General features: G+C 39.0%; 1 protein-coding gene across 24 annotated transcripts in view; it reads left to right on the top strand.

Annotated features, from left to right (window-relative positions):
- SLMAP (sarcolemma associated protein) overlaps positions 1 to 15,399 on the top strand; it is a 78,275-nt gene extending 62,876 nt beyond the window's left edge. For 12 of the 24 annotated variants that reach the window (XM_059480136.1, XM_059480131.1, XM_059480154.1 and 9 more), the window contains 6 exons: positions 88 to 162; positions 1,203 to 1,523; positions 2,354 to 2,471; positions 2,753 to 2,924; positions 4,323 to 4,457; positions 8,980 to 15,399. In XM_059480136.1, the coding sequence (XP_059336119.1) occupies positions 88 to 162; positions 1,203 to 1,523; positions 2,354 to 2,471; positions 2,753 to 2,924; positions 4,323 to 4,457; positions 8,980 to 9,069 (911 nt within the window). In that variant the 3' untranslated portion in view covers positions 9,070 to 15,399. Of the gene's footprint in view, positions 1 to 87; positions 163 to 1,202; positions 1,524 to 2,353; positions 2,472 to 2,752; positions 2,925 to 4,322; positions 4,458 to 7,889; positions 8,005 to 8,979 lie in introns of all 24 variants that reach the window. The other 12 variants (XM_059480143.1, XM_059480149.1, XM_059480145.1 and 9 more) reach the window with 2 other exon arrangements.
- The last annotated feature ends 893 nt before the right edge of the window (positions 15,400 to 16,292 follow it).

Genomic DNA, 16,292 nt, shown 5'->3' with positions numbered 1-16,292 from the left:
GGAGAGATTGTGACTAAAATTAATTACACAGGGGAAATTCATGTTACTAACAAAAACTCCTGGGCACATTTTCACTTTTATTTGTAGCTCTCTTGGAAGAAGAGAGAAAAGCATATCGAGTGCAAGTTGAAGAATCCAACAAGCAAATAAATGCTCTGCAAGGTAGGATTTTTTTTTCCCACTCTTTAGGGAAGCTATGTAGTTTTGACTGTTTCTCTGGCATCATAGTCACTAAGAAAGGAAAATGTTTAGTTGAGTCTATGTTTTAAATCTGATTTCTTTCACCATATCTTTGAATGTTGTTGTGGAATGTTTCCTTTAAATTCCTTAAAAAAGCAAAAGGTGTAATCTGTAATAGGTACCTCTTCTTCATCTCCTTTTAGTCTTTCCCAGTCCTAGATGATCCAAGGATTCTTACTGTGGCTGCCTTCAGAGCACTCGGAAGCTTTCTAGGTGTTTTGTGCTAGTCAGTCTCTTCACTTCATTCTAAGATCCTCCTAAAGGAATTTTTTATCCAGATCCACATCCAGCATCAGAGCATGCAGTAAAGTTGCTGTAACAGAGACCCTGTCCACACCTTTTTGAAAATTGATATAATCAATTGCGCTCATTTCAGCCCAAAATGGATACAGCAGGATGTAACCCATGAAATCCTCAGTCAGCTGTTCTGTATCACATTAACATCTCATCCATGCATGTGAAAGAGCTCGTTGGGAAGAGTCTGTCAGTCTGTCCAGCCTTAAGGTCAAAAAGGCTGTGTTATGTTGTCACTTCCTTAGAGCAAGTGTTAGTTTGAAGACCTACTCGGGCACTTAGGGTTAGGGTTACACCTAGGGTTAGGGTTTTGAAAACCACAAAGCCCAGGGATGCAGGCACACTGCAGCTGGAAAAGGCTGACAAAGGGGGACACAAAACTGCCACAACATGCCTTCCTCCACTGCTCTTTCCTTGCAAAAGGCCTTAGTCCTAGCCTGCATTTACTGCCTAGGTTTAGGGGTTTTCTTTCTTTTGACTGTGTATTACATGGCCCACATACTTCCCTCTTTAAAGTACAGCATTTGACAGGATAAATATATTTTTTCAATTGCATTAGGCTTCTTTAGCTCTGTTAAATATCAATGTGTCGAGAGAGCAAGGTAAGGTTTTTAAGTTTATTGTAAATACAGTTTGAAAAAATATTGAAATGAACGTCTGCTTTCCAGCTCAGTTGCGAAGGTTACAGGAAGAAATTGAGAATCTTCGCAAGGAGAAGGAGAATGAAATTTCAGCCACTCGAAATGAACTAGTCAGTGCTCAAAATGAGATTCTGTCACTTCAAAAAGTAGCAGAAAAAGCAGCCTCAGAACGAGACACAGATATTTCTGCCTTGCAAGCTGAGCTGCAGACGGTGCGAGCGGAGCTTGACCGCTGGAGGAACGATGCCTCGGACTATGAAAAAGAAATTGTCAGTCTGCAATCCCGGTTCCAGCTCAAGTGCCAGCAGTGTGAGGAGCAGCAGAGGGAGGAGGCCTCTCGCCTGAAAGGTACTTGCTTGAAAGGATGTCCCAGAGCATGGCTACCAGAGCATCCTGCTGCTCACTGTGGTGGATGCCAGTTACTCAAATCACTGTTTCTCTGTCCCTCTGTAGTCATTCACTCTGTGTGTGTGTACACACCTGTATGTATTTATCTGTGTGCACCAAGGCTTGTGGTGCACACAGAAAAAGACTTTTTGCATGCTTCATTAAAGAGTTATTATCAATTATGCCTAAACTAACTTATGCCTAAATTACTCTTTGACATCAGTAGACCAAGTGTAATTCCACATAGAAAAGATGGAAAACTTTTACAGTTTGAGGGACTCATACTGCCAAAAAATTTCCAAGAGGACTTGTGTAACTTCTCTATAGTTTAAGACTGTTAAGGGGGAGCTCCTGACTTTTTAATTCTACAAAAGTGTCACTAAAGCTTATTGCTTTAAACATTCTATTCCTTGAAACAGAGGCATGGTATTAGTGATTCTCTTGCTATTTTGAAGCCTTGGAAATTTTCTTCAAATATACTTTTCTACCACTATTTCTAAAATATTAGAGTTGACCCATAAAAAGACTGTTTTCTACTTCTTTGTGCCTTAGAAAAAGCTTTAATGAAAAAAGTAACTTGTCAGGCACTGGGTCATAAGCCTTTTAACAGTAGAAGATAATGTAATGTTTTACAGGTGCTCATGAGAGAATTCATGTGACATGATTACAAACAAATATATTTGAGATGTATGGCTGATACCAGCTTTTCCTCCATTTATTAGGTCCTTTATTAGTTCCTTGAAGTAGTCATGAAATAATTTTACTTAATTGAATTAACTTATTCATTGCAGATGAACTTGAAAAGTTGAAGGCAGAGTGGATTGCTCTGGAAGCTGAATGTGTTAAACTGAGGAAGGAAAATACTTCACTTACATCTGAACTTCAGCGACAAGAGAAGGAGCTTTCTAGGTAAGGGCACAGGGTTTGTCTGGGGGGTACCACAGCAGCTGAAGAGTTTTGCTGATGGTGATTTTTCCTCCCAAAAGTTAATTATACATAGCAAGCTGTGGACATATATTTAAAAGCAAGACCATGGCCAGCCTTTTGTGTCAGCACTTTTCTAGGGAGGCAATAATGGTCTGTATTGGTATTTACACATCAAAACCAATGTGGTAAACTTTGAAGGGTGAAAAGTGCCAGTTTGTGTAAATTTAAAATGCATAAGGAATCAATTGGGTTTTGTTTTTCAGCTCTCAGAAACAGAGTTTAGCACTAACCAGCGATATAAGTGTTCTTGAAATGTCTCGGAAGGAACTTGAAAATCAGATGGGATCATTGAGAGAAAAACATCAACGGGATGCAGCCAGTCTGAAAACTCAACTCAGTGAAGCTGAAAATCAAGCAAAAGATTTTCAGAAAGAGGTAACATGAACTATTTCCATTTTGCAAGAATATAATGCCCAATGACTGACCTGTTTAAGCTAAAAGAAAAGGGGCTTTTAATTCTTTACTTTTTCTAGTAAATAAATTTTTTCAAATGTTTATTGCAAGCAGTTTAAATAGTAGCTATGAAAATATAAACTGGGAGTCAAATCTAAAACGGAAGACTGAAGGTAAATACATGTGTTCTTTGAGAACGTCCTAAACTTTACTTCCATGCATTACTGTAGCAAATTTACTTTTAAGATGTTTAGCTAGGTAAAACATTATTCAGTTTTCATGAATATCGCGGTCCAGAGTTTCTTTAGCTGTTATGAGTCAAAGTTAATTTTCACAGTATAATCTTCCCAGTTAGATTTGAACTCTTCTGTTTGACAATGGGACTACATATTCTTTACCAAGATCTTTCATCTTAATGGATTTGTAAGTGCATAGGGAAGAGTCAGCATTCTGAGCATGTATTTAATCTGCTTGGCCTCTAAAGATTGTCTGGACAAGGCCATAGTCTCCAGCACTTAACTTACTTCCTCTTATGAACATTTTGAATGTTTCCCCAGTCACTGCTCTTTGTTTCTTTTGCAGTCCTTTTGTTTACTCCATGATTAATTCATTCATGTCACATTCCTTACAATTCTCAGAATCTGAAAATCCCAGTTGTCTTAATATCTGTTTTGTAATCAGATCAGTATTTGTAAAGATGCCTCATCTTCTGAATTTGTGGTGAATGCCAGTACTGAAGGTCATTGGTTCTGTCCTTACTAAGCACAGTCAGGAGGACTGCTAGAATAGGAAAAATGGAATGTGGGTTTGAAAAAGGAAAAACTACCCATTCTGTAGGAACATGTCCCATTCACCCAGTACTGTTTGTGCTTGACCCACACTGAGGATTGTGGCATAATTTTTTTTATGCCTGCCTTGCTCTTAATGTTTGAATTTGCTGTGTGGAAGAGGGTTTGATTTACTTCATACAGAGTGTTGAATTTTGCACCTATTAGAGGGGTGTAAGCTGCAGCCTAGATGTAAGACCACTATTCAAATGTGAAGGACTCCTTGTTCCCCTATTTCTTGTTTCATCTTTGTAGTTTTTACAGTCCTTTCCAATATGATAATGAATAACTGGTATGAGAGATTAATTAAAGCTTTGCATTTACTTTGTATTTCCTTGGGTTTGGTAGTCCTAGCTCTGCCAAGCTGGGCAAAAAAATTTTAATTTAGAAAAAAAGGAAATCTAAATTCTGCCCTGCTTTTATGAAAAGAGAGTGCAGTGATGCAAGGCGAGTTAGTCTGGGCAGATGACAGCAAAGGGAGCTGTGTGCTAAGCAGATGTCAGCATGTGCTGGGTGTCCAGGGGTCCACACATTGTTCTCTCTTTGTCTTTAGTATGAAAGAACACAGACTGTGCTCTCAGAGCTGAAGGCCAAGTATGAGGTGGCTGAACAACAAAACCAGTCACTCACGGAGGAGCTCAAGCAATGTAAAGAAAACCTGAAGCTGCTACAAGAAAAAGGAAACAATGTAAGTCTGTACCAAATATGTGGGGAAGTCAGGTTATGACACTGGCAATTCTGTTGATTGAAGGAATGTGGAAGAGTCATATAGAAAAGGATGGACTTTCAGAGAAAAAAATGGGTACCATATTATGCAAAATTCCATTTTAGTCCTACCTGTGCAGATTTGCAGATCATTACACTGTTACAATTACACATGAAAGTTAAATTTACAGTTGCTTGACAGTTTAAAGTATGTCCTTAGATACCTGCTCTCTTGAAAATATGTGGCTTAAATACTAGTGAACCAGAACTAAGTAAAATTTTCTGATTTCAAAGAATGATACAGGGGCAATAGCTGACAAACCTGTATGCAAATGAATTGAGTAAACTTTTTCAAGCTGCTCTCATTTTATTGGTGTTGATTACAATGGATGTTCCCACCTTACTCTTGCTTATGCTTCTTAACCATGGTTATTTCTGGTGGGCTCATGCTTTAGGCAGTACAGCTGAACTGTCCTTTCTATTCACTAATGAAAACAGTGCTTTCTGGTTTTCAATTAATTGAAAGGTTGTATCATTAGAACTGAGTTGCCAACTAGAGACAACTTTTTATTTTACTGAGATTCTGAGGCCTTCCAAACGTTAAGGGTGTGGCAGACACATTATAAGGTGGTCATAGCCTTATTTTAGGTCCCTCACTACCCTGGGGGGGCTGGTTTTGTCTTCCTGTACTGCCTCTGTGGCCAGTGCAGGGTGAACAGCTCTGTAAGGCACAGTACAAAACAGGAGGATATTAATGCTCTGTAACAGAATTTAGCAAACTGTTTCTCTGACTACCAGCAAAGTTTTACAGGTCCTATCCTCTAAATCAGCTGGATGCCTAAAGTTTGTATGAATATCCTTGCCATAGTTAATTCTTGAATATAAACCTTGAACATCATGGAGCTGTCAAAGATGAAAAGAATTCCAAGCCTTTCTCAATTTTTTTAGACATATTTTCAGGAATATGATTTCATCATTCTTTTGGAACCTGATTCTTTCTTAGGATTTTTCTGCAGTGCTCGGAGTTACTTGACTTACTTAAAGCAGAAGTCAAAAACAACCACACTAAAACCCCACCCCATTTCAATAGAAGAGATCACACTGAATAAATAATTGTGAATGTGAAATTTTCTGCCCTGTTAAAAAGATTAATCTCAGAATCAAAATGATCAGTGGAAAAGGGGAAAAAGTAAAGGGTTGAAATACTGTGAAGGAAATTGGAGCACCTGATAAGAGTGGAAAAACTGAAAGGAAATTTGAGGGAGAATTAGAGGTGAGTATTTAAGTGAAAGCAGAAACCGCAGCAGTTGCCAAAAGCTGCTTGCAGAAGAGGAGTTAATTGTGACAGTTGAAACCTGGAGGTCAGGGTGTGATGAAGAACATCCTCCATATAAGGGCAAACTCACTGCTCACCAAACATTACTCACAGTCAGTAATGTAAAACATATCCATCTTGGGGATTGTTTCAAACATCATGGATACTGGGCTGAGTTCCAAGGTCAAATTTTTCAAGTACCATTGCCCCTTTATGCTGGAATCATTATCTGCTACTTCATTTCTGAGGACAGAAAGTGACTTCCCACTGTGGGATTTGTTCCTTTTTGCAGCCCATCTGTGTCTGAGTTTGCATATCTTCATATTCTAAAAAAAGATGCACAATTATATTGAAGCATGCAGTTAAATGCTCCTTGACAGTAGGGAGATTTGTTATGTATTGATAGGCTTGCGAGGGGAAAATCTAATAATGTGGAGGTGCTCTCATTGAATGTGATGGATATTTATCATTGGTTTCATTTGCCAAGAATGTGTATGACTTACAAAAAGATATCTACAAAGTTGTTTGGTGAATCATCAAATGTTACAAAAGACAAGGCTTCTGTACTCCATTTGGGATATCATTTTAATATTAAGTTTTAATTTTTAAGTTTTACTTTTTTATGGCAGCGTTGTGTTTTTAAAATGCTTAGCGGTGTGGTGCACACTTGTGTCTGCATGCTTGTAGCCACTGGTTACTTCCTGATGCGCTTTACACAACAGATTTAATGATCTCAGTGGTTTGAGAACATCAGCTGCTCTGGTTGATTTAAACCTCTGGCACTTTTTGAACACTGCTGTGATTATTTCTGCCAACAGGCTTTCTGTGGGATGGTGGCACTGTGATTCGTGGCACCTGTGACACAAAAATAATCTTGCATGAAAAAGTCTTCAACAGTTACACAATTTTTCTGTTAAGTATTTGCCTTGATTGAAAAAAATTTGAACAAGACTAGAATACCTTCTAATGTTCCTGTATTTTGAACCATATTGGAGGTTCTATGAATTAGTGATTCCTACAAATTCAAAACAGGATGAGATTTTACTTACTAATCACCATGTTTTAGAGAAGTTAAGCATGAATTTATCATTTATTTATTTGACTGAACAAAATCAAGGTAGCTTCAGCACAAACAGTTTTAAAAATATTTGGCATGGTTTGACCTTAACCTCTGTGTGTCTTTGTGTGTGCACAAATATATAGAGTAGGATGCAGAGAAAGCAGGTGTCTTCCAAGGACAGATTAAAAGCATTTAGGTCCATTTTTGCTTTTAATTTTTCATATCACAGATAGAGGCTGTTCCATCCAGAATGTGCAGTAGTTTCCATGAGTAGAACACAGCTGAGAAAAAGTGTGGATGGTTCTGAGGAGCCATAAGCTGGATGAACCCTGCAGTCTGGCCAGCTGCTGGTTTGGCCCAGCTGCAGCATTTGATCAATTTTCAGAATCACATTTGGTCACAGGGCTGCTGACCTGGCAGAGATGCTGAGCTTTGTGGTATCTCTGATAGAAATGTGCTTCTCTGCTTTGTAGTAACTGGATGTGGATTGTACAGTCACGTTACAATCCCACGGAAATGTCTGAACTACTGGGTTTGCCTGTGGACTTAGCTGTAACTGATTCACTAATGGAGGAAAAAAGATGGTTTTTCCAGAGGCTGGTGATGGAAAATGGAAAAGGCTGACTAGCAAGGAATGAAAAAATAGCTGAAAAAACCAATATTTGGTGTGAGTCCATCTCTCAAGAAATCCAAATAGGATTTCCTCTTACTTAGAAAAACTAAAACCAACTATAAATAAGATACAGGCAAATCAGTTTAACATTCATATTGTTTTCAAGTGCTAAATTCCAAGTTGTGACTAGAGGTTTCTTGGAACATTTTCTGCTTACTTCCCTTTATTTTTAAACATCCTTGTTAATTTGAGTAGAATGGTGTACTAACTTTGTATACCAGATTAGACAATGCTATAATGTGTTAGATGTCTTTAATACATTTCACTTAAAACAAAACTCACTGACTTATTTTCCCCTCTCTAAATCATCTTTACCTCATTTGATTTATAGCACAAAGTGATTTTTAATATCCCTTCCCTTCTTTAGCCTTCCATATTACAACCCGTCCCAGCCGTATTCATCGGCCTAATCCTGGCTTTCCTGTATTGGTGTTACGGCCCATTGTGGTAGCGAAAGGTACAAGCACTACTGTTCAGTCAATGTATGTTTGTCCCTCACCTGTTTGTGCCATTTCTGTATCAAATAGTGCATGGTGAAATGCTCACAGGTGTTTCTCTACCTGAAGCAAACCCTTCATTTAATATGCCATTCTGTTGACACTGACGAGCTGAGCAATCCACTAATCATTTAACATCTCTGTGATTTCCTGAATTCTAACAATGAATTTTGTTCTAACTGGTGCTTGAATGTGCCTCTTCTAACTCGGTCTCAGTTTGTCTTTAGCAAATGGGCTGCCTTTTGCACAATGCTAGGGCTTGTCAGAAAACTTAATTGCCTAATTAACTATGAAAAATGAAGAGTTTGCCTCTAATAATAAAATTCAACAAGCTTTGGTTCCTATCTATGGACTAAGAAATTCCTCTCTGACTCTAAACACTTTAATTTTTCTCACTATTGCTGATGGAAAGATGGGGAAAAAAGACAAGAAATAGGTGGTTGGTTTGTATTCTGAACTCTCAGCTTGCATTTTCTCTTGTCTCTCAGTGTGTCCTCCTCTTAAAATGCCATTGTTGTCATGCAATGTTGTGACAGTCTGTTAAAAATGGTGTTGTTAGGATCTGCTACAAACTAAGTCACAGATCTGGATTTAAACAGTCAAAAGTTAAAGATGTGCATAAACCTCTGTGTAGCCTTGAGCCATGCTTTAAACATCTCAAGCCTTGGCACGTTCAGTGGCAGATTTCTCTGAGGTGTGTGCAGTAACAAAGCTGGGAACATGGAGCTGCCAAGAGTCCTCCAGCCCATCCTCAGTCCCCAAGAGCTGTGGAGTTGCTGTGCTAGAGGAACGTGGTTTGCTGTGGTGCTCCAGGTCAGGACTAGCCTGCAGCAGGGCTCCTGGGTGACACTGTAGCGATGCCTGCCAACAGGTACTCAGGACTTGCAGGAACCACCAGGTAAACTGATTAGTATGAATTAGAACAAATATGATATTGATTTCTTTTTTCTCTCCACACAGAGACAATGGCCTTGGATGCCTGTGATGGCAGCTTTGGTTGCTGTAACAGCCGTGGTGCTGTACCCAGGCCTAACCAGAGCTTCTCCATGAGAACTGTTGTTGAATCCATACACCGTCCTCCCTTTAGAAGCTGGCAACATTCATATACTGAGGGAAAACAGATTAATTATCTTCCTTTTTACCTCTTAATACAGCACAGCTCTGCGTGAGAACAGCAGTAGGGTCATTTGCTTTAAACTGTATAAAATGTATCTGTCTATAAAGAGGGAATAAAATTGTGATTCATCATTCTGTGAGCAATATTTTTGCTTACAACTTCATGCAAGTTTTAAATTAGTATGTTGCGATTCTGAATACTATAATGGTGGCCTAAAGCAGGCTTCTTGGTACCAAATTATTTATAATGGCTAGGGTTGTGGACACTGACTTTAGAATCCGATTGCTAGACTTAAAAGGAAAATACTGATTTGGACATCCAAGCCAAGTAACCTTGCAGATACTTGGGAAACAGATGCAGTATGCTCAGTGCCTTTCAGTATGATCTATTTTTTTTTAAACTAGTGTATCATTTTACTTGCTGTTAGTCACTGAGCTGTTGGGAACAAGACATAAGAAAATTCTCTTACTATGCCTTTCGAAGGAAGCATATTTTTCTTTCATGAGGATTGCTTTATTAATGGGTTTTGGGAATAAACACAATTCATGTCCAGCCTTAAAGAGATAGAGATGCAGATGGTGAAGAGCAGCCTCAAGTATTTAGTGTGCGCGTGTGCGAGTGTAAGCATGTGTGTGTTCTTGAGTGAACTGAGGTGTTTCTGGGAGCAAGTACTTGGTCATTTGATGGACATAGTGCATTGATTCAACTTATGTTAACTTTAGTTTGAATGTAATTTATTAAATTTCATATATTTAAAGAGATACCTTCTTTAAAAGTATGAATACCTTCTCACATATCACATGTATCAGTTTATTTTTTCAGTCATTTGATACCTTCTGACTTGAGCTGGAGAAGCTCTTTAGAATAAGCTTTTGTGGACGTAACTTTATTAAGAGAACTGCTACAGTACGTCTGTGATAGCTGAGAAAATCTAGATACATAAAATACTACAAAATTGGAATCATATACCTGATGAAGCATTGTCAGGTGAAGATGATTTTAATTTGGTAGTAAAATTTTGTGGCTCCTTATCACATGGCTGTAAGTATGATGCAGTGGTCCCCATTACAAAGTTTATTTTCCTTATCTAAGTACTATAACTATTGCTATTTGCTGACTTGTGGTGGGAATCACTGTAGTTAGTGCTGAATTAAATGTAGACAGTAGTTGTCTTGTTCAGCTCAACAGTTCTGTCAAAAAGGTTTATTAAAGACTTAAATAATATGTTAAAGAATGGTAAAGTGATATGGCTCTGCTAAAGGAAACTTCAAAATAGGGAGGTAATCTCAGCAATTCAATTGGCTTTAAAGAATGTTATGGCAATCGACAGATAGTTTAAATATTTAAATAGAAATTTAGTATATAATTTACTTTGTGAGGTTTTAAGGTCATTGTCCTTTAATTAAAGGTTCTATCTTAAGTTACGTGGGATTTGCTAATGGGAGGATTATTAGTTGAAGAAAATAGTCCACAAGTGACTTGTAGAAAATAACTATTGTCGTTTAGTTCATTCATTTCATCCTTTTCATCCTTTTCAGTTGCAGGAAGCCATCCAACCACAGAACACTCGTATGCCAGTGGTACTTAGTACCTCTTGTATATAGGTTATTGCAAATATTGTTCTGAAATGCTTAACTTCAGAATTACATTTTTTTAAGTAATTAATTGTTTTAAATCTATTTTGTAAAGATATAAAAATACAATAGAATTTCTGGAGTACAGATTAAACTATTTGCACTAACACACGTGATGTGCATGATTTAATAAAATAACTTTACTCTCCCTATGCATGTTTGAGTTGAATGTCATTTGAAAACAAGAGATTCATGCTAAGTTTCTTTTGCACTAGATATTGCCACAGTTACTAGGCACAATGTCTGCAGCATGTCCAGTAAGAATAAAAGACTTTTTTTTTTTTTTTAACCTTTTATTTCACATTTGTGCTGGTTTAAGTTTTGGTCTAGCTGATCCCTCTGTCTGTGATTTTCAGAAGGAAGTGGAGTAGGAGAGAGTCCTGGAAGGCTTGGGAGCATATTGCCATGGAGAAAGAGGAAGAGGTGTTGGAGCTGCAGGGTGGATGTGCCCGTGGCAGGGGTGGTGAGCTGGGAGGAGCAGGTCCTGGGCAATAGAGGAAAGCCCTGCCGGGGGAAGGGGGCCTGATGCTGCCTACCCACGTCTTCAGCATCTCAAACTCCCCGTTTGTCACTGTTTCAGCTACTGTTTCCTTTGCTGGTAGCCTGAGGAGGTGGAGCCTGGCAGAGCTGGGGGTCCCTCCCTGATGGCAGCAGAGATTGTGCCAGGTTCCCTGGGGGCAGCTGGGGGGGCCCTGCCGCACAGCAGGTCTGCCTGGGCTTCATTTGTCTTTGTATTAAAGACAAAGGTTGTGTTTTCCAAAGTCTTTAGCACGTCAGAGAGCTGCAGTTTGAGGCTGAACATGGTTGTATTAAAGGAGGAATATTTCTAATTTCCTTACATGCATGTATGCATATTTATATTCTATACACAGTGCATAGTACACGTTGCATGGGGGCTTGTGCTTACAAGTATACCTGTGGTTCCCTAATACAGTGCCTTTTCCAGGAGTTCTTGGCATTTGCATGTTCCAAATGATGAGGAATGAGCTCAAATGCAATTCACTCTTCTGTTGTGAGAATCCCTGGAGAAGGGTTGGGTAACTGGGAAGGTGCTGTTCTTCAGTGCTTTGATACTAAAACACCAAGTGGAGTTATTTTGCAAGGACTCCTTGCACAAACCTTTCTGGGTTTTTATTGCTTTTTTTAATGGTAAATGTGTGTGCTCTTTTACATTCATATTTAGGTTCTTTCTTTTGTTAGGCTTGATTAGCTGAGCCTTGGAGTTTCTATACCAAGCAGCTTTTCACACGTGTGAGATGCTCCACTTGTAAAACAAGTGCTCTGAGCTTGCACTGAAGTTTGAGGTTTTAAAAAGGTTCCTCATAGCAGCAAAGTTAGAAAGTTCTTTTATCAGTTGCTAGTTCAATTTGGAAGATTTAGTATAAATCTTAGAATATGTGAACATTTCTTCAGATTTGTCCTGGTGTCTTGAGTGAGGCACCTTTTTTAAATTCTCAAAGAATTTACCTATGCGGGGACTACAATATCAGGCCTTTTATTTAAAAATACAAATATGTAAAAAATATAGTGTGATTTTCCTTGTAGCTGAATTAAATGCGTTCTTCCAGAGTCTTTGCCTCATCGTTTCTGCAGAATGTCTGGATTTTTTTGGTGCTAAATGGAGAATTGTGAGCCTGCACAATCTATTGCAAGAGCTCTCATGAAACAGTGAGAATTAGTATCAGATAACTGATAGCTGAAGCAAAGGTAATCAATCACGTGTGCATGTATTTTTGGGGTATATCCCTAAGTTATTTTTCTAATCAAGTCTTCTGAAGTATGTTACCTGTTCCAGATTTCTGTGTGCTTTATGTAAGATTTTGAATGTCTCCTGCCTTAATCCATAGGGTTCTGCCACTTGCAAGAATCATTTCTTTGGCTTGAATCTTTTCCATGACAAATCCACTGCCGAATTCATTCCACCAGCAGCATCTGAGTGCTCTAAAACACCAGGTCAGCACTATGGCTTTTGGGAAGCCACTGTCCTTTGCGCTGGCTCTGCAAGTGGGGCTGGCCAGGTTTCACCAGGGGCCTTTTCCCCCTCTGGCTGTTCATCCACCATTAGTGTTTCATTAGCAACTGCCTCAAAATTTTGAGTCTCCTATTTGAGTCTCCTATTAATAATAGCAATTGATCATAAAACAGAATTAGAAGCCATATTCTTTCCTTCTCTCTTGCATATACCTCTGGGTCTGTTTGAAGAGTGATTGCTTCCTGCAAACAGCTGCATTGAATTCCCCAGATCCAGCTGATTTGCTCATCCCAGTCCCTCTTTGCACGTGCTTGTGAACACAAAATTCCTCTTTCTTCTCTGGTGGGGAATTGGGCTGCAGTATAGGGGATTATTTTCTGGCCTTCCTGGGTTTTTACTTTGTAGAAACTTGTTGAAAATGAGCAGAGGTTTGTCCAACCAGAGCCAAGTTCTTCTGCTTGGAAGAGAGAGGCTGCATCCATTCCTGCTTGAAAGCTGGGTGCTACCAGTGTCTGACTAAAGGCTCCCAGCAGTAGAAGGTCAATCAGCAATTGAAACACAGGTTTTGATGGGAAGGGACATTACAGCTCAAGTTCCCATTTGCAAAGGTAAGGGGAACTCATCATTAATCTGGATCACACAGTCATAAAACTTCAGTCTGATTTCAGCAGCAGCAGCAGAATGTCAAGAAGTTCAGCATTTGTTAGAAAAAAAGAATTCTTGCTTTGAGAAGTTCAGAAAAAGGATCAGTGACCTCTAGATAAGGTACGTGAGCAACTACTGTTCTCTCAAAAAAACCCCAAACCAATCCCCAATCCTCTGTTTCAGTTCATCTTGCTTTGCTTTCCAAAAATGGAACTCCAATACATCTCTCTTGGAGGATGTTCTTTTGCTGCAAATCTTGTTCTGATCTAGGGATTTGACATACCATGTTCATAACTTCCAATATTTCTTTATATGAATGAATTGTTAATTTTTTTTCTTCATCCCTCTAGTTTTTGTTGTCAGCTTTTTAAACAATTTTTAATTTTGCAAATGTGTAGATGCCAGAACAGAACATGTCCTTACAGTTATTACCCTGCTAACGTCATATGAATAGACAATAAGCTTTATATCCTGCTCTGGTTTTCTTGTTTGATTGTCTGCCAGAACTTTTTTTGGGGGGGATTCACTGACTTCTAGCTTCTAGATTTGACCTTGTCAATCAAATCACTGTACTCCTCACATCACCCCAGTATGAGGTGCACCCTGTGGTATCTGACTTTGCAATATTGTTTGGTAAAACCACTGGAGGCAGCAGGCCCAAGCAGCAGCCTGTTCCCATCACTGTTCAGCACAGCATTGAAGGAGGTTTTATAGGGATGGTTCCTGAAGCTTTATTCTGGACTATTGATCAAACACTATTGAACAGTAGTGAGAGAAAAGCTGATCCCTCATGCACAATAGGGAAAATATTCATAGTATAATTCCTTCACTTCACATAGTATAATTCCTTAGTTTTCACAAACTGACAGCTGTTCTACATTATTAGTTAACAGTGATAGTAGTGTAGTGATCACTTTTATTGGAATGTCATGATTTCCAGAAGTCTTGGTTTAATAACACTAATAAACTCATTTTTTAAAAAACTTTGCAAAGGGGAATTTTATTTTCTAAATGCTTTGACAGGTATGAATTATTTTATATTCTTGAATCTTTTGCTGACTGCTTCCTGTAGATTGTTCTATGATTTGCTTACATCTTAGAATGAAGCAAAGCCAGTCCTTTTCCCAGGATCAGACATTTTACTGTCTTCCCTCAGCCCCATCGTGTTGTTTGCACATTTCTGACACTTCCCTCTCCAAGCATTTCAAATTCCAGGTTGTTCAGTGGCTGAATCTCTCGGTGATTCATTCCCAGAGCTGGCTGTGTCCCAGCCCCAAGGCACTGAGGGATGTGGATGTGTGTCCGTGCTGTTCTGGGCTGGTGCTTGCATGTGGTGGAGCAGGACATGGGCACTGGTGTTCTGTGGCCACGAGAGAGAGTGGGTGTAATTGAGGTTGTTGGGTAAATGGTTCTCAGCTGTGGGAGTGGAGATGTTGGCAGGGAGAGGTAGTTCCTGTGTTATGTCAGGTGAGACACTGAAAATGCCAATGTGCTGCCAAAGTGTGTCATCCCTTCCTCGTGTCTGATGAACAAATCCAAAGCCTGGGTTAAACTAAAAGCAATGTTTTATTACCTGATCATATTAGTCAGTAAACTGAGACAAAAGAGTGAAGTCATCAATTCATTCTGTTCTATTGGAATAAAATGTAACCAAAAGCTTACCTGTATTTGTTTCAGTGCCCACTGTTGGGACATGGATTTATTTTTTTTAGAAACACCGCACACACACTATGGTAAAGTACTGCCTTCAGTATGGAATGAATTTGCTATTTTAGTCTTTTCATGCTAGATCATTTATGAAGTTTATATTCTATTTATATTTCTTGTAAGGAGTTCTTGCTCTGGAAAATAATTTCATTGAGTATGTCATCAGTTTTGATGTGACAAAACTACTTCTTGTCTTGAATACAGTGGCTCTTTCTTTAAAAATGTTCCAAATATGCAATATGTCTTTTGGGATGAATAAATGGTAAAAATTATGAGAATAAATTTACATCACAACAGAAAGCTGATTTGTATTGTACATAGTCTTTCATTCAGCCTAACTCCAAATTTCAGCATCCCCAACTTCTGAACCTGCTACACTCTGCTTTACTGGGATAGAAGACAAGTTGCTAATTAATGAATTTATTAAAACTGATTTCAAACTTGGAATCTATTTACCTGTTTACTTTGTGCAAATGGGATTTGCAGCCACATGACCTTCACTCCTCTGTGTGACATGGTAAAGCTGGGCTCCAACAGGTCTGAACCCAGGGAGGGAAGGGCTGGAGCACGGGGTAGGAATGCAGCCTTGGTTTGTGCAAGAGTCAAGTGGGTTTAGTGGTGAGACATCCTCAGGGGAGCAGTCACTGATCATCCTTTAAGAAAGACCAACAATCCTACAGTATTTTATCTTTACTGTAAATCAAAGGGAATTCTGGAGTTCTGTTTCAGTGCTGACTCAAGAAAAGGACATTCAGTGAGTCACTCACATAATTTCAGCAAGTTCGAGGAAGGAAAGTCTCCTCCCTGTTTGGAGACTGTGTGGTTTGGATCCCACCCCAGGGTGCAGTTTAGGTACACATGGTTTCACTCCAGGCAGGCAGTAAGTCCTGGTGTAAGACCCAGGTAACTTAACTCTTCTGTTTTTCAATTTAAAAAGTTAAAGTCAGAATTGGCATGAAAACATTCTTCCAGATGCAGTAGATGGTTGGGGGGGAGGAAGGAAGCCTAAAAAGGTGATAAATATATCTGCTGCTCTTCATGGGACATTGCTGGTAGCACTTGATGTGTTACAAGTTTGTGTTGAATTCCTGTCTCCCAACACCAGTGCAGAGCTTCTTCCTTAGACCATGAATGAGTTTATTTCTGAGTAATGCTGCAGGTAACAGGGAGTGATAAAGTTTGCTCATTTCTAAAGGTT

This window comes from Ammospiza nelsoni, chromosome 11 (assembly GCF_027579445.1).
Source record: "Ammospiza nelsoni isolate bAmmNel1 chromosome 11, bAmmNel1.pri, whole genome shotgun sequence".
Lineage (NCBI taxonomy): Eukaryota > Metazoa > Chordata > Aves > Passeriformes > Passerellidae > Ammospiza > Ammospiza nelsoni.
The sequence above is the reverse complement of the archived record's forward strand: the minus strand, read 5'-3'. Positions and strand labels throughout refer to the sequence as shown.